The following is a 26,464-nucleotide window of genomic DNA, read 5'->3' as shown; positions in this document are numbered from 1 at the left end:
GAAATTTGACAGAGAGTTAGTTCTATTCCTCTTCTATACTTGAAATCTTAAAGTTTGAAGTGGTACAGTGAGCTGAATAGAAGTAGACCTCCTTCATTCTGTTACTTTGAGTCATGGGAAGGAAATATCTTCCTGAGAAACTCAATTGAAAAAGACCATTTTTCTTGTTTCAAAAATGGTGTAATATTTCTTAGTGATCAAATAACATGGTTCAGCCAGGTGAAACAGTAAAAAAACACCCAGTTATCTTTGTGTTCCATTTCTGCTGTTCTATTATTGATCCAGTTGCCAGTTCTTAGTAGGCAGTGCTTTCCTTTTTCAAAGCTTGTTGTTTAAGCAGTTTGAGTTCATAACAAGGAGATAAGCAAAACCTGTGGCACATACTGTGATTTAATAATTTATCATGATTAGAGCATACATTTAGAGTCCTATCGCTGAGGAAATTTTATTTAAAAAGCAGGGAAGGCACATAGTAGAGCTGGGGAAAACTGTATATTCAGGAGATGTGCAAAACAGCTGAGAATCTGTGTCCAGACGTGATCCAGACTTCTCTTATTTCTCTACTAAATCCAGACAGTGGAGTTTCTGTTGTCAAGGCACCTGGTATTCACTCCAAACCTTCAGGGGGCGCTGCTCTAAGCTCCATGTGGTTTGTGGCCTTCCATATACAATCCATAAACTTGTTGCTTCAGAAAAGTGTTTTCCCATCTTCTCTACCTGTTTTGAGGGTTTTTTGTTTCTGTTTTCAACTTCTTGGCTATCTTCTCTGCCAGCATGATGGAACTCCAAGCCTGTGGTGTTACAAACAAACCTTTAGAAGATAAATATTTTAGGCAAGGAAATAAATGCATCTTATGTGTAGGTTTTAGTTATTTATTTTTGAGTTATTTTAGAGGGGGAGAACTGAAACAACTGTTGTGGTCCTGACTTGTCCATTGATTGTAACTTACTTCTCTTTGATTCTTAATACTGCACTGTTACTGTATAGTTTTTATGCTTTTCACAAAACACTTAGTGTATACTTTGTAGATTGAAGTTGAACCATCTATCTGTAACTGTTTAGGAATATTTAGTGTATGTGTGTGTAGATGTACCCAAAGGAGCTCTGTGAGGCAGCTTGTGATATTGACAAATTCATATTTCTGGATTCTTGCATTTAAACTGTAAATATTTTACAGCATTATTCTACTTATGAAATTCAATATTAAAGCTGTATTGAAATCCATACTATCAGATAGTAATTCAAACATCAGCTATGTTTTGAGAAAGAAAGTGTAGTTTGTAAAATTGAAAATCAATCTGTGAAAACAATTATGCTAAAAATATCTTTTCACAGCTCACCTGTTGAGAGTTTCTTTCCATGACTTTAGACATGAAGGGTACAGTCTTAACATGCAGTGATCCTTTTATGTCTGTCTCTTCTCAATGAAGAATTAAAAAAAAAAAATGTATATAGAAAAAGTGATGGTCCTTGAATTTTTTCCCTGTCCTTCTGCTCCATCTTGAGAGAAACCAGTTTCTATTTTGTTTGTTGGAAAGATATTGAAATTAACTAAAAAATGGATTTGCTGTTGCCATTCTCTCCCTGATTGGTATTTTGGTATCTTTCTTGCTCTGAAATTTGAAAACCTCTTTCTGTAGGTCCTGTGTATTTCACTGTGATGTGTCTGCAGCTGTGACAGGATAATGCTTAGATCTGTATCCTATCTGAGGGGCATTTCTGGTGTGGCTGAGCAACAGGGAGCTCTGAGGGGAACTTCTTTCACAGAGCATGAGTCTCAGGAGACTTGTGTGTACCTGTGTGTGTAATGGCAGAATGGTTTTGCATTTGCTGTGTAAATGTGACTTTCAAATGACAGTTTGTAATTCTTATGTTGACCCTTACATAGAAAGTCAGGACTGAGAGGTACTACCAGGTGACTGAAAACACTCAATGGCTGCTTTTTATCTTCTAGGAATTTTGTACTACCTGAGTCAGATGAGACTTTGCAATGGTTTCTGAGATAGGAGGTTTTATATTTTGCTGTTACTGATAGTTTGTTTTAATGAGGAAGGTTGTTTAGCTTTTCTCATTATTCTTTCTTGTGGAAAACAAGAAAAAAGGGTAACCAGAAAACAAAATAATTCAAGTCCTTTATTCTCCTCATAATGTTTCTAAACAGACCATGTAGAAGTACATTAGTTGCCAAGGAAAATACATTTATCAATACCCTTATCTCAACATATTTTTAGTACTGAAATTATGAAACTGTATTATTCACAGATTAAATCTCATTGCTTGGGGATAATTTAATACAGTAACAACTGCAGCACTTCTGTCATAAGAAACATGTCTAGTATTATTTGCAAATACATACTACTTGTAATTTCTCAGGCTAGGTAAATGCATTTCAAAGCTAACCATCCCAGGAATGGAGTTGGGGAGTTGGACTCAAAAAGTGCCTTCTCTATTTCAAGGTGTATTTGGAAATTGTTAAGAGGAAAAAAGAAAGCTTGCTTACCTTCCTCATCTTCTTCCACCATCTCCTCCAGTATCAGACTTAATGAGGACCTTCTAGTTCAGTTAGAAGTTGGTCTCTTGAATGGAAAGGAAATGCTGGAATTGCACCTCCTGGAGCATTGCTGCAGAGTGATGTTCCATCATTGAGGCCAGACAAACCCCCCTGCCTGGAGAATAGCAGCACCAGGAGATTTTGGTGGGAAAAGTCACGAAGCATACTGCCAACAGCAGTATTTTCTACTCCCTGATCTTGTAAAACTAGACTCAGTTCATGAGCAGAAACAATTTTTCATGGCAGATTGAAAGTGTGGTAAAATATAACCTGTTCTTAGCTTATGGTAGATACAGTGCTACAGCTGTTGGTTTGAAAGTAGAGAACCCATGGGCTCTGTCCTGCTGTTTCACAAGAATGTGAACCATTTGACACACTCACACAGATTGTTTCATTGTATCAGCAAATCCTGGTGCGTTTGAAATATAAAGTAATTTATATATACGCTTTTAGATAGTTACACCCATTTACCACATGGATATCATATTGAGCTTTCAAGTTTTCATCCAATATTTTATATACCTCATGCTGTTGTGTGTATGTGTATTTCTAATTTGTCTTTAAATTCTGTGACTAAATCAAATTATTATTGTAAATAAAACTTTTTAATTGCAAGATTTTAACTAAATATATAGAAAGATACTGTTTACGACAGTAATTTTAGGGGTTTGGGATTTTTTCCTTTCAAAAAATTAAAGAGTGAAATAGATTCAATTCTACTTTATATAGTTTAAAATAAATAGTTCAATAGTTTGAGTAAAGGATCATTTGTTATTCTGGGTGACACAAAAATTAGAAGATATCTCACAATACATTTTTGTTTATGTATTTATAAATTGAGCTAATGAGATGAAAAAAATTAGAGGGACAAAGCAATTCCATCATACCATTTCTTTCCTGGGTGAAATTTATCAAAGATTTCTTCACCCCCAGACCATTATTTTAAGTTAAATTGTCACTGATATGCAAGATAATTTTGATTGCTTTATATGTATTTACTTAAGGTGTGTTTGTTTTTAGGTTCACCAAAAATCTGTCACCTGACAAGATCAACCTGAGCACGTTAAAGGGGGAAGGTCAGCTGACCAATTTAGAGTTGGATCAAGAGGTGCTCCAGAACATGCTGGATCTTCCAACATGGCTGGCTATAAACAAGGTGTTTTGTAATAAAGCATCAATTAGGGTAAGTGTTTTATTGAGCTGGCATGGTAATTAACCAACTCTTTTTTCTTTTCGTTTTGTCTTTGTAAACTTTCAAGCAACTTTGTATTAGTAGGAAATTGTGATAAGTGCTTGATAAAATTTTAAAGAACAACAAAGATTTTATCAGCAATAATTTCTTCCATATTTTTCTTTCCCATGTAATGACAAAAAATGTCTGGAAATAATGAAAATAAGAGTGATTATTTTAATTTTTTTTTTCTTCCTGAGTAAAATTAATTCCTGCATGTTTTGAAAATGTGGAAGAAGTAAAAGTTTGTATTTGTCTGCAGTACCTAATCTATCATAATTATTTATTATTCTCTTTTTTGAGTGTTCTCTCTTCACTCCTCTTTGTTTATTGCTTTCCCTCTTGTTCTGTTTGTGTTTCCAAAAATACCTCTTGGAGGGATTCTGATCTCTGTGGGAAACACAGTAAATCTAGTAGATACTATGTTTTTGCTCTTCGTGGCTGCTAATAATTGAATGTGTATCATCTGTACCACATTGTATGTGAGATTAAGAAATGAAGTATGGCTTGTTCTTGACTGAAGTTACAATCTGGTCAAACATTAATACCTCCTTAGTCGTTTGGAGGAGTTTGTTTATGGTTTCTTTGGTGTTCTTTCTTTGATTTTTTTTTCCCCACTGTGGGAGATTGTCCTGATTTTTCTAAATGCAGTGAACTTGATGTTTTGTGGCAGGTATCCAATTAGTTGTAGGTCAACAAAGGAAATGTACATTTTCTTTCTTTTTAAAGGAAATAACGTGTAAGGCTTTGATGCCTTTTCTGGTGCTTGACAACTCACTGTTAAAGAGACAGATTCTACTTTGTTCCTCTGTTTTTCTACTCAGTGATAAGTAGATTTTGAAGTTCAAAGTTTTTAACACCTAGTGTGCATAAAGCTACCACATAGTAAGTTCAGATTAACTTAATATTTTGAAAGTAATAATATGCTGAGTTCAGAAGCTAGAAATATAACTTGTAAGCCTAGAACACATGTGATTTATTTTACTGTATTTTTAATATTTAATTTGCTTTAGAGTAGTGTTTTTTCTTGCAGATACCATGGACAAAATTGAAAACACATCCCATCTCTTTGGTGAGTTCTGAAATAAACTCTGAAATGTACTGTGTGTAGCAGAATCTATATCAAATATTTATATAGTTCTCTTGATATGATTCTGAAATAATAAAACATTAACAGGCCTTTACGAAGTGTCCTCTGGGTAGCAGCAGATTAAGGCAAAATGTTTTCCATGGTAGGTTTATTTTCTTAATCTGTGGCTTCAGTGTAATCACTGTAATGTCTGACTGTTAGCTCACTTTGTCACGTTTTTAGTCATTGCATGTTCATTTGGGTTTACCTGAAGGGTAGTTATTTGTCCAAGTCCTCCCTTTTACAAGTTCCTGCCTATCATTTGGAGCAGTCTTTTCTGGGACTTTTCAATTCTACATCTGTATTTTACATAGTGATCTCAGCTGTAGCAGGTTTGACACACATAGCATTTATCGGGTTTTTGTAACCACCTAGGATTCAGCCTGGATATAAATAGGAGGTAAAATGTGTAAATAGAACTCAACAGCAATTAGAAGTCACATTAATTCTTGCATTTGTTTTCTTTTGTTCTTTAATTTTAATATACTAACAATTGTGGTAGCACCAGAAGTAATGTATTTGATGAGTAAACTTTCTGAATTGCATTTGCTGAAGAGTGAATATTCCTTTAGCTGTCATGTTTCCCAGTCTTGCAGTGAATGTGCTTGTAATTCCTTCATTCTGAATCAAATTTGGGAAAGACATGTTGTTTTAAATAATTGATGCATTTGCTAGTGACCCAGTTGGAATGTACTTATGTCTGTACTGCTTCTTCCTGACACCCAGAACTTAAAGCCTGGTAATGCTGAGGTGGGATGATTCAACCACTTGGCTGTGAGATGCAGCTGCCAAATTAGGAAATGGGTTTAAGCTGTGCTATTCTTAAACATGACACACTTTGACCTATGGTAACAAGGCACTGTTTGGTTAGCTTCTGTTGAACTTACATTAGCACTCTTTGAGGCTAAAAGAACTTTCAAGGTAACCTTTTTCACATCAAGGTGTCCTTGAACAAGTGCATTAAATATGTAACAAAAGTTCACTATTCAATGGTAGGTTGTACAACAGCTTTTTTGATTTCTAAAGGAAAGTGAATTTGGTGGCCCAAGTGCCAAACCTCAGCCCTTCATTACATCACTTAATTTCTGGTATTTTGGCAGGGATGGGGAGAAGGGATATTTTTGCTACTGAGAGTTGAATGAAGTTGGAATAGCATTCTCTGTTAGCACAGCTTACTGGATAACTAGAACCCACTTGTCTAGCCAAAGGGACTTTCACTAAGCTGAGTTGCCCTTTGTGAGAATCAGTCTGTTGACATAGTGGCACATACTGTTTGTTCATGACCCAGTTCTGGTTTTATATGATAAACTGGATAGTTTTGAGGACTGATTTTGGGCCCCAAGGGTGATCTGCAGCAATTTTTACTCTGTCCAAGTACAAAAGTTGCCAATGAAAAAAGATTTAGATCTACATCCAGGCATTCTTTGTTACCTCTTTTTTGTATTGTGCAGTCTCCTTTAATCTGTGTCCTACTGTTCTGTGCGCTAGTCATGTAGTAAAGAGAGTTTTTAAAAGAGTGGTCAAACATCCAAAACTGTTAGGATAACTAGGCAAAATCTCGGCTTCCCCCCATCATCTTCAAACTAAGGGATTCATTTTTTCTTGGTTTTTTTCTCTGTTGTTTTCAAGGAAAGATAGTCACTGAGACAGCTAAAAAAATAATTCTAAAATGTCCAAATTTACTCTTAACAGCAATTGCTTCCCTTTAAGCATAAAAATACAGTGAAGTATAAATAAATCCAGACTAGACACTTCATGAATTTTTTGGTTGTAGTCAGGTTTTCATGGATAAGAGTAGCACAGAAAAATGTTGAGCAAGTAGATTATGACAACAGGCATTATTAACACAATATGTTAATAATCTAGTAGCTAAGGCAGGTTGAATCATGAAAAATCTAAAATTGAGGATATAGGGGTTTTTGGTATTTGTCTGAACTAAGAGCATAAATGGGGGAATTTAGAAGGGGTGGTAAAAAGTTATAATTAGGGAAAAAAATCTTAGCTGCTGTGCTTTGAATCAGCTTGCATTAAGTATTTCATTGAAAGAACAGCCATATAGAAAGAAAATTCAGATAACTACACATTAAAGCATGGCCATTTTGAAATGCAATTTTTGAAACTTTATATGTTGATAAATAATATTCAGGGATCAAGAATTTAATGATAAAATATTTGACTGGGGGTGTGTGTTAGAACTCACAAAATTAAAAACATAAGAAAAAGTCTAAAAAAGATAATTCTAGTGCATTACAGAAGTTTCTGGAAAATTTGACATGGTAGGAAATCTTTTATGTATATTTCAGAAAAAGTTCTCAAGTGACCTTTTTTCATTTGGATTTTGGTTCTTCATATGTCATCTATTTACTTTGCTATCTCTAAGGTCTCCAATTTTGTTTTGTTTTTCAAGTCCTTGGATAAAGTTGTAATGGAAATGAGCACATGTGAAGAGCCACGTGCCCCTAATGGACCCTCTCCTATAGCAACTGCATCTGGGCAGAGGTCAGTGATGGCACTTACATGTAATTGGTCAAGAAAGGTTTGGCGTTATGTAAAACAGATTGACTATGTACTGAAAATTTCAATATTCAGAAGTATATAGGGTTTCAGCCTGCCATTCCCATCTCTTCCAAAATTTTATTTTATAGCTTGAGTGTGAAGTAGTGAAGGGATAATAGAGTTATCCAGGCCCAAGCCTGGAGGGAAGATGTGAACTAGATATAGAGCTTGCAAGGACATTTCATAGTGTGCAATGTAGATGTTGCAACAGGTGCAACTATGTCAGATCTTTACTGAGTTTAATTGATATTAAGTTTTTTAAAAATTAATATCTTGCCTTCGTCTGTTTTTGAAATTATATATAATGTTCATGTGGGTTTTAAAAATTTTTCTTTTTTTATTTGCTTTGTCTAAAAAGTTTTAAGGGTTGTTTGTTAGTGCAGTGTTTTAAAGTTCAATTTCCTTAATTGTATCAGCTGATTCTTACTGGGATGTTTCATGCACACTGTGTAACCGAAAACTTCAGCAATTTGGTGGGACAACACAATATTACATCAGTGATTTTATGTCTCGCTGCACCCCAGTAATTTCCTTTACAAAGACTCAAACATTTTTTCATGGTCACAGGGACCTATATACAGAGATCTAAATTTGATGATACAATATTTTTTCTTGTAGTAACTTCTGTGCAATGTGTAGAAGTAGTCCATGGGCCTCTGTGTCTCCTGAGGTACAGCTTGATAATCACAGCCATAGAGATTTTGTGTAGAATGAAAGTTGGAAAAGGAATGACAAACCACACAAGTTTTTTTGTTTTTTTAAAAACAATCAGAAAAAAAACCCACAAGAAAACAAAAGGGTGGAAATTTTTAGATGTTAAAATAATATTTAATATTCAGTTTTCCATACACTAAGCTATTGTAAATAATTTCTAAATAAAAATCGTATACGTTCTGAATGTTTTAGATTAATCTTTTTTAGTACTGAATGCATGTTGATTTACTGTAGAAGTGTAGCCACCATTTAGGATGCCTTTCTTTATAGAATGAAATAATGCAAATACTTTATACTATTTTGAATATCTGAAAGTTATTTTTTTTAATGGACAAAATATTTTGGCTTATAGACATAAATACTAACTGGACTGGAATTGTCAAGTAATTAATTTGACATTAATTGCTCCTTATGTATGTCCTTCTTTTATAAAGAAGAGTAAGCTTTCTGCATAATGATGTAGATTGCTTTTTTAATGTATGTATAATAACATATAATACATACATCCATGTAAGTTGACATCAAAGGATTGTATCAAATGTGCTACTTTGTGTAGATTGATCTTAGTCAAATATTTGTTCTTTAATTATGTAGAGATCAAGATCACAGAGTGAAAATTATTGTAAACTGCATCGAGTATATTGAGCAAAAGTTGCTAACTGTAGAATATGTTAGTAACTTCATTTATTTTAACATCTGTTTCATAAGTTATTTAATCTGTTTAATTTTGTGCCCTTTCACTCGGTTTATATTTAATATGTTGGTATTTCACTTTTTAGTGAATATGGCTTTGCTGAAAAAGTGGTAGAAGGCATTTCAGTTTCTGTGAACTCCATTATAATAAGGATTGGTGCAAAAGCCTTTAATGCTTCATTTGAACTTTCCCAGCTGAGAATATATAGTGTAAATGCAAACTGGGAACATGCTGACCTCAGATTTACCAGAATACAAGAAGCTCAGCGAGGAGAGGTAAATAATACCTTTTACTAACTTTTTTTCCCTTATTTTTGTTGTAAAGGAGGAAGCTGAATTGCAACCTTTTACAGGGTAGAGAACATGCAACTACTGGGAATGGAGACATTCTGTGCTCAGTGATTTCAGTTGTCCTTTAGAAGCACAAATATGTAAAAATGGTGGATGTGAGTCAGATCAAAGAGCCAACGTGGATGTTTAGGCAAGAACAAAGACCGGGGCAAGCAGGTGTATGGTTTCCCTCTTACATTCTCCAAGTGAATGACTATTCTAAAATGCAAACTGAGCCAGACTTGAAGAGTACTGAAAGAACAAAGAACAGTATATTAAATATGGAAGGATAAGAAGTTGTGCTGGTTTTGTTATTGTTGTTGTTAACAGCAACAGGAATTATATTTTACAAGTTTTATCTGGTTATTAATTTGCTTGTGAGAGTTTTCCTGATAAGGATTTTTTTTCTAAAGCAGTTTTAAATGAAATTTCATCTAATTTCATTCAAATTTATACATATGATTTATACATTAATCATATGTATATATAAAAAAGTAATAGCAGTAAAGTGTATATGTTTCTACTGTCCTGGAGAGTAGCACATGGAAGTGCTAGTCTGTTGTACATCATTCATTTACCTTCTCCCAGCTACCCAAAGTTAAATGTATACTGAGTGCAAGGTTGATTATAAATATTGTATTCAAGGAGACTTTTTTTAGCATCATACATCTGGCCAGCTTACTCCAGAATTAAGTTACCTTGTAGTTGATTTTTATGTAGGGAAAGAAACCCCAAGAGAATATCAGTTAAAAATACCGCAAAAGTAAGAAGCTTAAAACTGTTTTTCTGACAGTTTTCCTTTCCTGCAGCTTATCTGTATGCTTATTCTCCCATGTTAATGAAGTGTGAAAGGGAAGAATTAAACTTTGACTAGATGGAGTTTTGTATTGGCAGATTTTTTGATTTTGTGGTTTTTAGGAAGAATTTGATTCTGAACAGTTGACCTGTACACAATAGAGCTTTTCTTGGGAGAGTGTTCCTTTCCTATCCAACTAATACCAGAAACGAATTTCTAGATATTACAGTGAATGATATGCTAGCAGCAAATTGCATGAAAAGGTGAAAAACCAAAACCAGTGCTGTACTTTGAAGATAACATGTACTGATCTGTATATATAGGGCATAATCATCTAGCTTTGCATTGTAACTACATTATTAATATAATAAGCAATCTCCTTGGAATACTTTAAAAGCTTTTGATCACACTGCATCTCCTGTATGAAGAGGATATGTATTCTGCTTTTCTGCAAAAAGTGTTTCTGGATGCTTTGCACTGCACTCTGCATCTTGCTCACTTGATGGAGTGTACCTCCTTTCCAGACACACTGGGTATGATTTATTTAAGTTTCTGCATTTCCCAGGACATATGCTGTAAGGTTTTCAAATTGATAAGAGGAGAGTGACATGTAAGAATAAGTCATATACCAAACAAATTCTTCCGTCTTGCTCTTTACTCATGGCTGATCCTTGTTTCTTCAGAGAGTAATCATAGAATGATGGAATCATTGAGGTTGGAAAAGACCTGCAACATCATTGAGTCCAACTTTTGACCAAACCTCAGCATGCCTGCTAAACCATAGCACTAAGTGCCGTATCCAGTCATTTCTTGAAACTCTCCAGGGATGGTGACTCTAACACTTCCCTAGGCAGCCCATTCCAGTGCTTAGCCACCCTTCTAGTGAATAAATTCTTCCTCATGTCCCTTCCTTACCCTCCCCTGGTGCAGCTAGAGGCCATTTCCTCTTGTCCTGTTGCTAGTCTTGTCTCCTGCCTGGGAGAAGAAACCAACCTCCATCTTTGTGCAATCTCCTCTCAGGCAGCTCTAGAGAGCCATAAGGTCACTTCTGAGCCTTTTTTTCTCCTGGCTAAACACGCCTATCTCCCTCAGATGCTCCTCATAAGATTTGTGCTCCAGACCCTATACCTTCTCTGGGCATGCTCCAGCCACCTCTGTGTCTGTGCTGAAGTGAGGGGCCCAGCACTGAACAGTCACTCTGCCCCCAGCCTGTGGTGTTGCCTGTGGTTGTTGTGACCCAGGTGCAGGACCTGGCAACTGGCCTTGTTAAATATCATAAAATTGCCCTTGGCCCATCAGCCCAAACTGTCCAGATCCCTCTTCAGCGCCTTCCTACCCTCCAGCAGATCAACACTCTCCCAGCTTAGTGTTGTCTATGAATTTACGGAGGGAACTTGACCCCATCATCCAAATCATGCAGGAAGGAGTTTTGGGTAAACTAGAATTACTGGTTTTCCCTACTGATATCCTGTTCATTTAGTGCTCTCCACGATGTTCCTGCTGGACAGTCATTCATTTTTCCATATTTGATTTTCAGTATCCAGCTGTACTTGATGCTCTTGTGTCATCATTTTTCTAACTGTCATCATTTTTCTAACATTTGCTTGCTGTGGCTTCTAGAAATCCTTCTAGTGGATTCAGAGCTTGTGGGATCTGCATGGCATGCAGTGTGCTCTATGTTCAACTTTCTCTTTTAATTGAAATAAAACACTCCAAAAAAACCTCTCCTATCCTGTAGCTTTGCTTCCTCCTCTGCCCTTTTCTTATTTAACATTTTGAAACTAAACTAAACAATCATTTTTTCCTCTTCCAAAAGCAACCTAGTATGCCATAGCTGTGACCTTTATTTTCTTCTAAATATTTTAAATGCTGCTTGTTATCTCAGCCTGCTTGAAAGTAGCTTAGTGTTTCTGTGACAAGCAGGATGAGGGCTTCCTGACACCTTTAGGTGGAATAACAAGTGAGTTGTATTTGTTCTGAGTGTATGGCTCATGTGATTTTTTTGTGTACATATGTACAGATGTATACATACACATGCACAGGGCTAGGTGCAATTAACTGTTGTATTGCATCAAGGTGTTTTTCTCTTTTTTTCTGTCTTTAAAGGTCTTGACTTTTAAAGAAATCAACTGGCAGATGATCAGAATAGAAGCTGATGCAATCCAGAGTTCTAAGCATGAAATAATGAGTGCTCCAGTTCGACTGATTACTAACCAATCAAAAATTAGGGTCACGCTTAAAAGAAGGGTAAACTTGAAAAGTTTGAAGTCTTATTTTATATTTTAATTTGTAATTCATGCTCTTAATGCATACATGTACAGAGTAAAGATTTTACATTTAGGCCATATTGAACATGGAATTCCCTGAACTAAATTTCTAATAACATATAACTGGTAAGATTGTAGAGTTTACAAGAAATACTGCAGGCAGGTTTTGAAAATGAAGACCTTATATAGGTCCCATTAATAAAATGGTTTGATCTGCAGAGCTTTGTTTATTGTTGTTTATTTCATTGTTTTATCTCTCTAGATTCTGGTAATATTTACACCACTTACATGTAGAGAAATGCAGCAGTTTAATATCTGATGCATGCCAAATATATAAAGAGAAGCATAAATATACTGTGTCTTAGGTACTTCTTAGTTAGTAAGAGGAATAAGATTTAAAATAAAAAATGTTTGTTATTGCTTTTTGCATGAAGCTTTTCTTTACTCCATGTATTTAATATAAGAAATATAAGTACTTAGTTCAACTTTAATTTTTTTTTTTTTTTCAGTTAAAAGACTGTAATGTTGTGGCATCCAAACTGGTTATGATTCTGGATGATTTGCTGTGGGTTTTGACTGATTCCCAACTGAAAGCCATGGTGCAGTATGCCAAATCTCTTAGTGAAGCCATAGAGAAATCAGCAGAACAGAGGAAAAGCTTGGCTTCTGAAACAGCCCAGGTATGAGAATTGATTGTCTCACTGTGTCATTATCAGGTGTTCTGCAATACAACACAGTGTGGTTAGTTGTGTTAATTTATTTTAGAGAATGTTCAGTTACTCCTTTTCATTTAGCTGTATATCTTAAGCTATACTGGGAATTAATCATAGTTTAAAATGGTCTTTACTTTGCAAGATTTTTTGTGTTGATGTTAACTGCAGAAAATAAAAGTACTTCTATTTCTTTATCCATGCACAGAGCATTTAGACTTCTGTATTTACTTATCTCTTTATTGACTGCTTAGTAAATTTGTTCTCCAAATATTTTATGGTTATGAATTTAAATAATTAAGACACATTGGGTAGATATGCTTACTGTAATAACTTAAAGTGCTTGTCCAGTTCTCATGGTACTGAAAAATTAGCTTTTATTAAGAGCTTACCTTCATGCAGCTCTTGTTGGAATATATAGTGAAAACCAATTCAACTTTAAAGATATTTCTGCTGGCGTATCTGTGCTGTTGATGCTGCATGTAAATCTTGGTGTTCTTCAGCACATAGAGCAGGCTAGACCAACTGGGCTTTGTGAGTGTTGAGGGGAGGCACCTCTTCTTGTCTGTGAAGAAGCAGGACAAGTACACTAATAGAAGATAAGTGCTATAAAATAAAACATGATTGATTACTGAGTACAGTCAGTTGTAGACAATCTCTTAGAGTAAAGCCAGTGTACTGTAACAGAGAGTTCAGTTCTTTTGCTGGCCCTGATGCCTTATGCAGTGATGTTAAGGTTTAGCAACAGCAATGTAATGGTTACCTGCTCTTGAGCAGGGAGGTTCTGATCCTTCAGTGCTCTGTCCTTGCATCTCACCTGTTCTCTGACACTGGCACTGACTTATGTTTGACCCCATCGTGCTGTAGCTTGAGGAACTAAATTAGCAGAAAGGAGCCCACTGTTGGTTTAGTTCCCTGAACAGCTTGCAACAAAAGTTAGAAAAATACCAGTGCTGTGAGTGACAGGGTGTAAGGAAGTGTGAGGAATGGGGAGAATGGGGTGTGCCTTGGCAGTGCAGTACAGTGCACACAGCCATTAGCTCAACTTAGCTTTATTCTAAAACACTAAACTTAAATCTCAGTAATGATCCAAGGGGGAATGCATGTCATGTGGATTTTTTCTTTGTTTCACATGCCTGTTTTGTGTAAGGAGACAGATACTTATGCTTGAAAGAAACAATAAACATTATAAATTGATGTGATTGACTAAATATTTTTTCAGAGCTCTGCCCCTGCACCCAGCTCCCAGCAGGTGAAAGCGCACCAGACAACAGCAGCACCTGATCAAAACGATGCAATAGTAAAATTGTTTAATGATTTTGATGTTAAGGAAACTTCTTATCACTTAGTAATTTCCCACTTGGACCTACATATATGTGATGATATCCATTCTAAAGAAAAAGGTAATTTTTTTTTAAAGTTGCTTGTCTATGAATTCTGTGAGGAATACAATAATGAGAAAATAATAATACAATGAAATCAAGAGACTTCAGTTTAGAGGAATAGTTAGAATTGTCTCCAGTGTCTATGGACTGATGTAAAGCTATTTAGGTGGCTCTGTTAGAACAGCATTTCATTAATAAATGTAATTATTTTAGAATAAGTGCAAAACCTAAGAGTGCTAGCAGCTTCTGTGCTTTTTCTGTCTTCTAGGAACTTATTCTATCAGTCTGATTGTTACTGCTGGGTTTTTTTCTTTTACAAGTTAACTGGGTTATGAAGAATGCAGTGGCAACATTTTTGTGGCTTGAAGAGGTCACTATACAGTCTGTTTCTCTAATACTCTTATAAATGCAAACTAATAAAAGAGCAGTCCTCTTTGTGTTACTAATTTAGACAATTTGGTATGGTCTGCAGCACATGGAAAGAATGGAACAAGCGTCCTGTGACCGTAAAATTTTGTGTGTAAATCTTGTACTGCTTCTTTTTGACAAAAACCTATTGCCTGTAGTCACATTTAGAATCAGAAAAAAAAAAAAAGACAAATAAGGGCATTTTTTCATGCCTTTTAAAAGTGATGATAGGGAGTGAGATATTACTGTATATCTAGTCACTGAAAATTTAATGGAATCATACAAGGTCTACTATATTACTAGTGACTGAAAAGTTTATGGAAACATACAAGGTCTGCTGAAGAAGAATATGAAAAACGTAGGGTTTAACAAAAATGCATTTCCTTGGTTAGGAAAGATACTTTCAGAACAGCAGAGCATGAGGTTCACTGGCTGGAGATGCATTTCCTTACATGCAGTGTATCTACTGTGGTTGAATTTATCACTCCTAGTGAGATCTTTTTATTGGTCCTTTATTTTTGGAGTTAAAATTCAACAGTGGAAAAAGTCAGAAGAGAAAATTCTCAGAAGAACCATTCACTGCAATATTTGTCAAATAAAATTATATAGTATTCTTGAAAGTAGATGTTGACTTCAAAGACTGATCATAATCACATATTCAGTATAAAAAGTTTTGTTTCAGGAAAAACTGCAGTAATGTGTTTTCAAGATGTCTTTTTAGTAGCATTGAAAACAGCTCGCAATTTGTAAGTAGTGACTGAGTACAGAATTCTGCAAGCTGATCTTTAGAAACCAGTGAAGACTATCTGAATGAAAATTTTGAGGGAAGAAAATGAGGTTGTAAGGAGAGACAGTAGAGGGAAGAAAGTAGGTGTTAGGTTTTTAAAGGATTACAGCAGCATAAGAACTAACACGCTGAATGCAATGTCTGCAGGGCCAAGTATTGTTTTGTTTTACAGACCCAAACAGACGTGTTACAGGAGGGGCCATGCAGCTTTCCTTCAGCTATTTAACAGTGGACTATTATCCATTTCACAAAGCAGGTATGAAAGGAGGCATTTTATGAATTACCTGTGACTGTGACTATCTTGTCTGAAAGCTAAAAAAATTTGTGCATACACATATACAGCTTGGATAATCATGCTCAAACCATTTGAAATACACCTTTTTTCTTCCTTCTATGTGCCAAAACAAACAAAAAAAGCAACAATCTGGGAACCAATTTAATTTCTGTAAATTAGCTGTTTTAGGCCAAATGCTTTTCGCTGTTTTGTTTGGTCAACAAAACAGTGTTTACACGTTTCTGACATGAAGAGAATTTTGTGTTGACAGAGGAAGGCAGTATTGCATATTGAGAATTCAGTAATTGGATATTAGCAAGAATCAATCTGTTAGATTTTTTTCATATATAGAAAACTATCATTTTATGTCCATTTCCAATCAGTGTTTTGCTTTTTACATTATTTTGCTGAACAGGGACCTTGGTGTGTAGAGGCTCAATTGTGTAGCCTTTTGTTAAGCAATGTTATTAAAAAAGTTAGCAATTTCCAAAGAAGTGTTTCTTACAAAACAAATATTTATGAGAAAAGTGTTTCTCATAAATAATTTTTGGTGGAAATCGAAAAATTTTAAAAGAGGATTCATTACAGAGCATGTGACAACAAAACAGGATCTGATCATCTTCCTAATCAGATGGTCTGGAGCAGAAATCCACAACGTCATCGTTCATGTTAGTCTGCCTCTACTCCCAACCTGTAAACACTCAGTTGACTGGTGATCCATGCCAAATCTGAGCTCCATCTGTTCCCACTGGTCTTGCCCTGCCTGCCCTTTTGTGCTCCCCAAAAGCCCATGTTCATCCCCTGCAGCATTTCAGTTGTGTGTGCTGTCTCACCACGTGTCTGTGATCCTAGTGAGATCACAGCCGTGCAGCTGCATGCAGGGGTGTGGCTGCCCTGCTCCCACGTGCTGCTGCATGTGTTAGTGTTCATGTACTTCAGAGAGGCAGTTGCCCAAACTGGCTTCCCAGAAGGGGTGTTAGAGCTTTCCCTGTGGTGTTGCTAACAAAGTCCTGTAGGTCCTTCAGAATCTGTTTGCATGTGCTTGGAGTAACCCCGTGCTGTTAGCCCTGTTTTGGAGAATCCGAGTGTCATGGGCTTCAGGCTAATGCATCCTTGTCATTTTGTTCCCTCTCTGGTTTTTTCCCCTGTTCCTTTATCTTCCTCCTTAACTATAAAAATGATAATAACCAACAAAGATAGCTGTGAAGAAGCGTGGGGAAAAATGTCGTCTCTTGTGATAGTTGCCGGCCTAAAAGTTTATTTAATGCTGCAATATTTGCATTTAGACTTAACTTTTTTTTTTCCAAAATAATTTTCTTATTTTAATAGCAAACATATTTGCTTATCCCCAGTGTAAGTATCCAAAAACTCATTAAGTCCCAAATAAAGTAAATTTTCACATGGTAGTATTTAAAGAGTGATGTACCAACTGATAGAAGTTATTTGTTGTTGCATCCTTATTATTGAACAGGTTAGTAGAATGTCTTTACGGGGACTACTTCAAGATATCACAACTTCTTTCAGAGGTTTGAGTGTTTGACCAACAGAACCTGTTGGAATTGAAAGCAGGAACAAAAGAATTTCCAGTGGGATTGATTTTTAAGGCTGTGTGTGCTGCAGCACTTCTTGAACTTACCTTGTTGTTTGTGTGCCATAAAGGTGCTAGAGAACCAAGACAAAAAGAATACATTTCTGGAAAGGGACCAGGAACTTCTTAGGACACAGTTCTGGCAGGAAAGATAAGCTTGGAAAAAGTGAGCATGAGAACATCATTCTGTTACTTGCTCTCACTTTTTTTTTCAACTGAACATATTTTTGCATGTTCTCACATATGACATTAATGTGTCGTAAGATTTCTCGGAACTGAAAATACTCAATGATGTTTTGAGTGTTAGTGGTGTTATAAGGCAGCTGGTAATGCTATATTCTGAGTGATTTCGTGAAGTGCTGAGACTTGGAGTATGGAATGTATATGGAATATATAAATTCTGTTTTAACGTCTGGTATGACTGCTGTTGTTCTATAATTACAGCATGCAATGAGCTTATAGTTTGAAGAATACTTGTGAAATAGTGGAAACTTGTTGTCCTGTTAAAAGTAAAATTTCAAATGAGCTAATATTTTCCCATTTCTTTTATTTGCAGGAGACAGCTGTGATCACTGGATGCATTATAGTGATGCCACTAAAACCAGAAGTGGATGGGCCAAAGAATTATTAAATGAATTCAAAAGCAATGTTGAATTGCTTAAGCAGGCTGTGAAGGATCAGGTCATAGATTCTCCTCCCAAATCACCACCTGCTGTATCTCCTCAGAACCTACAAACAGGTATTTTTTTTACATCACTAATTCTCTACTTCCATGAAATATTAAAACTACAAAAAAAAAAAAAAAGACTGTTCTTTTCAATGATTCCATCACTATTCTTTCTTACAGGCAAGGAACAGATACCGAAACTAACATCTAGGGCTTCCTCTGTATCTTCCCAACAACCAAAGGGCAAACTGATGTCTAGTCCTATTGTGGTTAGGCTTGCAGACTTCAATATATATCAGGTATATTTTTTTAAGTTGTAAAACTGGGGCAACTCCACCCTTACTGTTTTGTAACTGTGGTTTTTAAGGGACAATATGAAGCCCATTGAAATTAATGAGACTTTCCATTCATTATTGACTTTATGAACCTGCTTCTGCTTTGTTAAAATTGTGATCATATCACAATTAAGCATTGGATCTAAGTTCTATTGTTCTCCAAATTATGAATTTGGAATTCAAATTGAATCTTTTCATTGTACTATCTTATGTGCCCAATATTTTAATATGTAGTTTTGTATGTTATGCTTTTCTTATTGATATATTTTTCAAAGTACATATAATAAAACCTGTTAAGAGATTTTATTAAGATTTTAATATCTTTTTCCAGCCACTCCCTTTCTAGTGATATTTTGAGCAGACACTTTTACCATTTCCATCCCCATCCCCTTTGTTAGAATGAGTAGTTTTAGTTGCTGGTTGTGGTCCAGACGGACTGTTCTGAGGCGAGTGAATTAGCGAAGGAGTGTGTCTCCATTAGGCAGAATTGTAGTGATATGTGAGAATCTACTCTTAAATTTCAGGTCCTAACAAAAATGTTTAGTGTGTGTCCTTTGTCACTGTGATGTGTGCTTGCTCTTTTTCCAATTCCCAACACTTTTCTGCCATGTCACGGCTGGTGTTGTGGGAGATTGCAGATTGCTGCTGGGAGCCTTCATCTGGATCTGAAGTGGTTTTATACTATTGTTTTGTGCTGTTCATGTTTCCATTTGCCTTCTGCTCTTGTCTCCTCCTCTTTACACAAACACATTTTCAGTTTTTAAATTGTCATTATTTCTATGCAATTTCCTAAAAGCTATTTTTCTAAATAGATAATTTACTTGAATTTTTGTGTCTGTTAATGCAGATATGTTTGCCTCTTGAAAACAACTACATAAAGTGAAGCAGGCTTATAAAGGTCATGTATTCATCGTTTCTAGAGAAATTCTAGTAGACATCATCATATATTCAATATTAATACATGGGTAATTTCAAACTAGCAGTTCGACCTACTAACTGTTGAATGGAAAAGCTTTGTTTTGGCAACATACTTTTTAAAATAGGATGCATTCAATGAAATTGAAGGTCAAATATATATCAAATGTTGGTTTCTTACTTGTTTCATAATTTACATTGTAAGGAAACAGAAATGGAGATTACTGTTCCATAGTATCTTGTTTCTCCTGTGAAGCAGACCTTCAGGCATATGCAAGCATACGCATCTCTGCCAGGTGCATGCTGAACACCTTGCTTCACACACAGTTTGAAAGTCAGCCTGTGTGCTGGAATTTGTTCTTATGACACTACAAGAACTATCTAAAGTGTGTAATAAACTTATCTAGCTTATCTATCCCTTATCTAGACCAGACTGTATGGAAATACACTCAATCCAAGCATAAATGCTTAAACAGGAACTGTAGTATTTGCAATAAACAATCAGATCATTCTAGGCTTCTGCTGGACGCCTTTGAAAGTGACCTGCTGCCTCTTGCCTTGTATGAAGGGAGGGGATCTGGTACCTTTAAACCAGTTTTCTTGTGAAACTCTTCTATGTGAGTCATTTCTGCTTTGAGGCAGTCAAGTGTTTGTTTGTCACTGTTCGTCAGCACTTTGTGTTGTACTTTGTGTTGTGTTGTTTGGGGACCTACATCCTGAGTAGTGGAATGTTACCTTACTAGGGACAGCACCATGCAACTGCTTAATCATTCATAAAAATGGAATGTGTTAATGAAATAATCTTTATCGTTTACAGGTTTCAACAGCAGACCAGTGTCGTTCTTCCCCTAAAGCTCTGATCTCTTGCAATAAAAAGTCACTTTATCTTCCACCAGAAATGCCAGCTATTCATATTGAATTCACTGAATATTACTACCCAGATGGAAAGGACTTTCCTAGTAAGACTTCTTTTTTTTTTCTTCTTCCTTTTTTGTTTTGTTTTGTTGTTGTATTGAATCATAAATTTTATGTGTTACTTTCACCTTTGTGAAGCTTAAAGCTTGGAAATAGGTAATGGCTTTCTAAAATGGATAGAGCACAAGACTGCTCCATTTCCACAGTGCTTGCTCCTGCAAACTCCTATTAATACTGTTTTTTATAAACATGGTTGTTCAGTCTGAAAACACTTGCAGCATTTTTACTGCCATATGAATTATTCATTCTCCAATATCCACATATTGTTTCTGCAATTTCACTGTCTGACTACATAAAAAAGCTCAAACAATACCTAAAATGCAATGAAGAGCTGCTGGAGTTATTTGTAGGAATGTGTTCTGTGACTGGCCTTGTTTTATATGCAGAAGTGTCAGTGGATTTCTTGGTGATGGAACTTGAGGAAAGCAAATTTCCATGGTCTTCCCTTTGCTCTGTAATGAGAATATTCTCCCCATTTCTTCAAACTTAATTCTATTCTTAGTTTATATACACTCAAAAATTAAGTTACTTTCTTGGAGTGAGAGAAAGAATCATCACTTCAGGTATGCCCTAACAATTAATTCTTCCTTGAGACTAACGGTCTGAGTTTCTGTTCTTTCTCTGATGGAAAGTACTGGTGAAAATATAAGTTTGCAATTGTTTAAAAGCCAAAGAAAACCCAACCCATAAACATTTTCCTTATTCTCATGATTTCATTTTTTTTTCTCTTTTAGTTCCATGTCCAAATTTGTACGGCCAGCTGAATGCTTTACAGTTCACTCTGGATCAGAGAAGTATTCTTTGGCTAAACCAGTTTGTGTTGGATTTGAAACAGAGTCTTATTCAGTTCATGGCCATGTACAAGTTAAATGACAATTCAAAATCAGATGAACATGTTGATGTGAGAGTGGATGGACTAATGTTAAAGGTATGCTGTCACTGAGTTGGGGTTTTGTGGTTCCTTGGAAGACTATTTCTTCTCTTATTCTCTTACAAATACCCAAATGAATGAAAAAACACTTCTCTAAAAAACTCTGCAGAATATGACTGTTTTAAGACAGACATCTTGTTTCCTGTACTCTTTCATCTGTGTCCTGGTATTTTGGTTTTGTATTGAAGATCTGAGTGGGAATATTAACAAATTATTTCCCTGTGTTCAGCGAGCTTGACATAGCAGAGCTAAAAAGAAATTGAGCACTAAAATAAAAAACAAGTGAAAAATTAATATTAAAATTAAATTATAAAATTTGTACTCCATATTAATGCAAGGGTCCTCTCTTGTTCCTCTAGGTGTATTATATCAAAGCTCTTTTGCCTTGTTGGTCAATGTTCTAGAGTAAAGTAAGCAGTTCATCTGAAGGTTTATTTCCTTCTCCAAAACCCATTCTCACCATTTTCTGTTTCATGCTGGCTGTTGGTGTAGTTCAGGTACATGAATTCTCTGTATGCTTATTGCAGAGGAGTGTTGTTTGTTAATGCAGCCGAACATCAAATTTTTGCTTCCCTTGTCGTCTCCTTCTTGGTAAAAAAAGGGTTACTGAGCAGATAAATTTCCCACCCAAGCCCTGTTTGCATTGGGCATTTCACTGGATGGTTTCCAAGGTTCAGAGGTGAACAAAATTAGTCTCTTCAGTGGTGCCCACAGAGAGGGCTCTAAAAAGTCAGCATATGAAGAGATGGTTATCTTTCTAACCTCTTGCTACATTTTTAATGGAACTTCACAAGGACATGGTTTGTACTGAATAGAAGCAGTTATTAAGAGCAAACAACTGGAAATCTGCAAATATAGATTAATCTGATATTGAATTATTTTATGGGAATAGCCTCCTAAACTACGAGAGGATAAAAGTATTCTTACATGCCCGCAAACCTTGATTTGTATTAATTATGTCACCCTGTATTAACAGCATTATTTTTATTCAAGCAAATGATGAATTGATGTTTGCATATAATATGGATAATTATTTTATTTAGGGTTTTTTTCTGAGTCCTTGTATTTAAATGAAGAAGCTTCATTACCCCCATCTTTGTGTCTTTAGGGATGATTTTTTACTCCTACTTTCTAGATACAGAATGGAGATATTGTGATAGAAAGCAGTGTCACTGATATTAGCCAAACTAGAGTGGCCAAGGTTCATATTAACAATTTAAAATTCAGGATTTGGCATAAGATAAGTTTACTTTAAAATGTGCACTAAAAATATGCAAGTTAATTACAGTGTGCTGAACTATTTGTGGTTCTTTAGGAGTTGAGGCATATTATTACTTTCATGATGAAACAAATGTGTTATGATTTTCAGATAATTGTCAGAAATACCTGATCTATATTCTGGAATGTTAAAAAATATTAACTGCATTGGCACATCTAACTGTTTGCTTGTGTCTTAACAAAGAAATAAAATACTGTGGTACACGGTATGGTGAAAAACCCTATCTGACATGCCAGATTGAACTCCAAATTATAATTCTCTGTTTTTCAAAGCTGTAAATTTTGGAAACACTCTAAGAAATGTTCTACCAAGCTGCTTGAGTTGAGGAAATGAGCCACTTCAGCCTAATATAGCTGAACTAAATTTAAGACCTTCAGATAAGAAAAGCTTGAGACCCTTATGTTTTTGTGCAAATATTGATGAAAAGCCTGAGACCCTTCTGGTTTTGTACAAATATTGATGCCACATCATCCTTCTTAGAAAATGAGACAGAACATAAATCATAGTTTGTGAGCCCAACATATCCCTGTTCTGTTTCACTGTACTTGATTTCTCATAAAACTATAATTATATTCCTTTGTATCAGATGTCATGGCTATTATTTTGGTTTTTTTAATTGTGTACCTTCTTATCTACATATTTTTAACTAGAAAAAATGTATTTCTCCTTGCAGATCATCATCCCATTTGAAAACAAACCTGAAATTCATAAAGATCAACCTCGTGCACTTTCCATTCAAAGTTCAGAGATGATTGCTACGAATACCAGATGCTCACCAAACTGTAGACACTCTGATCTAGAAGCTTTGTTTCAGAACTTCAAGGACTCTGAATTTTTCAGTAGAAATTTCACCACTTTTCCTAAGTCCCCCAAAAATTTTAATCTTTTACATCCAATCTTCCAGAGACATGCTCATGAACAAGATACCAAAATGCATGATGTTTATAAAGGTTATATCATTCCAGAATTGAATAAATATGCATTAAAGACATCTGCAGCTACTGATGTTTGGGCCATGCATTTTTCCCAGTTTTGGATAGATTACGAAGGAACGAAAAGTGGGAAAGGCCGGCCAATAAGCTTTGTGGACTCTTTTCCGCTTTCGCTTTGGATTTGTCAGCCAATAAGATTTGCAAAGTCACAAAAAGAGCTTGTATCCCGTAATCAGACAGCCATGAACATTCCAAAAAGTGAATCTAGTGATCTCTCTAATAGATTGCAACGTAAAAAACTTCTAAAGGAGTATTACAGCAGTGAGACGGAGCCCTCGACCAATGGCATTCAAATGTCTGAGACTTCAGGAGTGCTTTCTGAAAGCTCTTTCTCTGATGCAGATGTACATGTTCTTGTCCATGTTCAAAAACATGTAAGCGTGCAGCTCAATCACTACCAGTATCTTTTTTTGCTGTTTCTCCACGAATCTCTTGTATTGCTCCTGGAAAACTTAAGGAAGGATGTAGAGGCAGTGACAGGAAAACCTGCAAAGCAAACAGATGTCTGCATTGGGATTCTACTGAAAACTGCAGAAGTAGCCTTACTGCTCCATCCAGTGACTCAGGGAAACCCTTGTAAATCTCCTGTTGAGGAAGAAGGAAGTACCATGGCATCAGAACTCTCCCCTGTGGGAAATGGGGAAACTCTTACTTCAGAGAGTAAATTAGTTGGTAGTAAGATAGTGGAAGCCAGTATTACTACTTTTGGTTATGTAAATGACTGCAAGCCTCTGAATGCTGAAGTTAATAAGGGAATTTTAATAGATCCTCTTTTGTTTAAATCAGACAGTAATATGGATTTTCAGAAAGCAATGTCATTTTCCGATGATGCATCAGATAAAGGTTTGGGAGATACGAGTGAAGGAGGAAGCAGTGGACTTTTTAGTAGAAGTGATTCAGAAGAGGTCTGTGGACCTCTAAGTGAGAAAAGTAGTTTGAATCCTAGGGATTCGGTGTCCATTCTAAATAAGAGAGAAGATTCTACTGAATTTTTCATTGATAAAGAGGATGACAGAAACATATTCTCAAATAAGTTAAATGAACAGGAAGGCACAACTGAAGGCTGTCCTAACCAAGTCGCTGACTTGGAAACAGAAACTGCCTTAGAATCTGAAGAGCTTGAAATCAACAAAGACAAAGTGGCTTCAGTTAAAATGTTTGCATCCCAGTCTTCTTCAAGGTATAGAAAATTAATACTAACACAGTTTTCCTACTCTTTGAAAATATTTAGAAATCTTGTTGGCCACAGACTTCCAGTACTTTCAGCAGTCAGGAAGGGAACATCTTAAGAGTTGGTCTCGATGGTTATTCCAACTCAGGCTGTTCTGTGATTCTGTGTTCTAGTAGATGAAAATTTTTAAAGCATGTAGAAAATTATGCAGTATCCAGCATTCAGTGAAAGTTAAAATGAAATGTTAGTTAATTGATTTAAACTATTTACTTTTAGTTTAAGTGTTAGGAAATAAGTAGTGAGAGAAGTATTGACATAAATACCTACATGAATGTATGTTGTTTCTACATTTACCTTGTCTTGTCAAAGGATTATTCAATAATCAGACTTTTTCATTGATATTCTGCTTGGTTTTAGAGGAATTTTTAATGTAACTTCTATGTATTATTTAATATAAATACAATTTCCTCCTATCTTTATATTTTAAAAGTGCTAAGCCTAAGGAACGCTGCTCGTCCAACCTCCCCGCATTCTCTGTCTCTTACAAAAATATGAAGAGAAGTCCATCACAAGTGTCTCTGGATACCATCTCTATTGATAGTATGATGCTAGAGGATCATTTGATAGAGAGTGATGGAAGTGATAGTCAAAGCTTTCTGGAGAAAGGTAAGCAGGTTTCACAAAATATTTTTAATCAATACATGAAAATATTCTTTGTTGTTAAAGTCATGCTCACAAGGATTCTAGTCCAGCAACTCCTGGATACTTCACAAGACTATTTCTGTTACCTTGACCAGTAATATCAAGTGTATTCACCATATATAATTTCAGGAGAAAGCAATAATGTGCACTACTTAAGCAGCACCATTTAATTTTAACACTGCTTAATTTTCCTCTCTTATGGAAAGTAAGACCATTCAAGCGCTGTGTTATGAATCTGAATTAGGCAGAACTTGTTCCTTGCTATGCTTGAAGCAACTGCTTTGGCTGCAATACTTACAGGGTGGAGCCTGAATCAGTGTTACACTTGAAGTGGTAAAGAAGCTTTCATTTTAGAAGTGGATGAAAAAGAAATGAGTTTTAACTAATGCTCACTGTGCTAATTGCCAGTCAGATAGGTTTGGTAGTCTCCTTGCAGTTCATCTCTCAAGGAGTATTTCACAATATTGACTGTCTAACAGGAGGTATTTGTCCAATTTTTGCTCATCTCTGTATATACACTGATGGAATAATTTTCCCATGTCAGGAAATAAAGTAAAAAGACCTTATTGCTGCCTCTTTTCTGATAATTCTAATTTGCATAAGGCTGGGTTTTTTTTCTGTTGGATTTCTCTTCAGTCTAGAACAATAATGAGAAGACTGCTTCACTTGCAAGCCTGTTATATATTTGAATTGTAGGAGTATTCCTGCATGTGCTTATGTGGGAGTATACCATGAAATATATTTTATATGTCTTTTTAGCTTGTTAAACAATATTTAACTGCAGGTTAAGTATCTATGCTTTCCAGTTGTCAAGGAAATGCTATCATGATTATGATTGCTCTAATGGCAATTTACGTAGCTTACTTTTCTAAACATGCAAGCGTCTGCTCTAAAGGCACTGTGCAGTATTTTAGATAAACAACTTGGATTTTTTTTTTCCAGCTTTATCACATTTATATTATTTGATTTGGAAGACTAAAAATGCCTTCACAGTTTTTTTTAACAATGCAGGTAGAGTGCTGTGTTGGTTTTGTCACTATATCCTGCTTTACTTTTGATTAGCATCTAGAACTTTGA

At 35.6% G+C, this 26,464-nt stretch overlaps 1 protein-coding gene across 4 annotated transcripts in view; it reads left to right on the top strand.

Annotated features, from left to right (window-relative positions):
- BLTP3B (bridge-like lipid transfer protein family member 3B) overlaps nucleotides 1-26,464 on the top strand; it is a 47,295-nt gene that overhangs the window by 9,583 nt on the left and 11,248 nt on the right. For 3 of the 4 annotated variants that reach the window (XM_050987203.1, XM_050987206.1, XM_050987210.1), the window contains 14 exons: nucleotides 3,573-3,735; nucleotides 4,802-4,855; nucleotides 7,320-7,411; nucleotides 8,962-9,151; nucleotides 12,108-12,248; nucleotides 12,778-12,948; nucleotides 14,201-14,381; nucleotides 15,731-15,814; nucleotides 17,977-18,159; nucleotides 18,268-18,386; nucleotides 20,155-20,296; nucleotides 21,047-21,240; nucleotides 23,196-24,694; nucleotides 25,176-25,351. In XM_050987203.1, the coding sequence (XP_050843160.1) occupies nucleotides 3,573-3,735; nucleotides 4,802-4,855; nucleotides 7,320-7,411; nucleotides 8,962-9,151; nucleotides 12,108-12,248; nucleotides 12,778-12,948; nucleotides 14,201-14,381; nucleotides 15,731-15,814; nucleotides 17,977-18,159; nucleotides 18,268-18,386; nucleotides 20,155-20,296; nucleotides 21,047-21,240; nucleotides 23,196-24,694; nucleotides 25,176-25,351 (3,389 nt within the window). The remainder of the gene's footprint in view (nucleotides 1-3,572; nucleotides 3,736-4,801; nucleotides 4,856-7,319; nucleotides 7,412-8,961; nucleotides 9,152-12,107; nucleotides 12,249-12,777; nucleotides 12,949-14,200; nucleotides 14,382-15,730; nucleotides 15,815-17,976; nucleotides 18,160-18,267; nucleotides 18,387-20,154; nucleotides 20,297-21,046; nucleotides 21,241-23,195; nucleotides 24,695-25,175; nucleotides 25,352-26,464) is intronic. The other variant, XM_009086638.4, reaches the window with a different exon arrangement.

The sequence above is a fragment of the Serinus canaria genome, chromosome 1A (genome assembly GCF_022539315.1).
Source record: "Serinus canaria isolate serCan28SL12 chromosome 1A, serCan2020, whole genome shotgun sequence".
NCBI lineage: Eukaryota > Metazoa > Chordata > Aves > Passeriformes > Fringillidae > Serinus > Serinus canaria.
The sequence above is the reverse complement of the archived record's forward strand: the minus strand, read 5'-3'. Positions and strand labels throughout refer to the sequence as shown.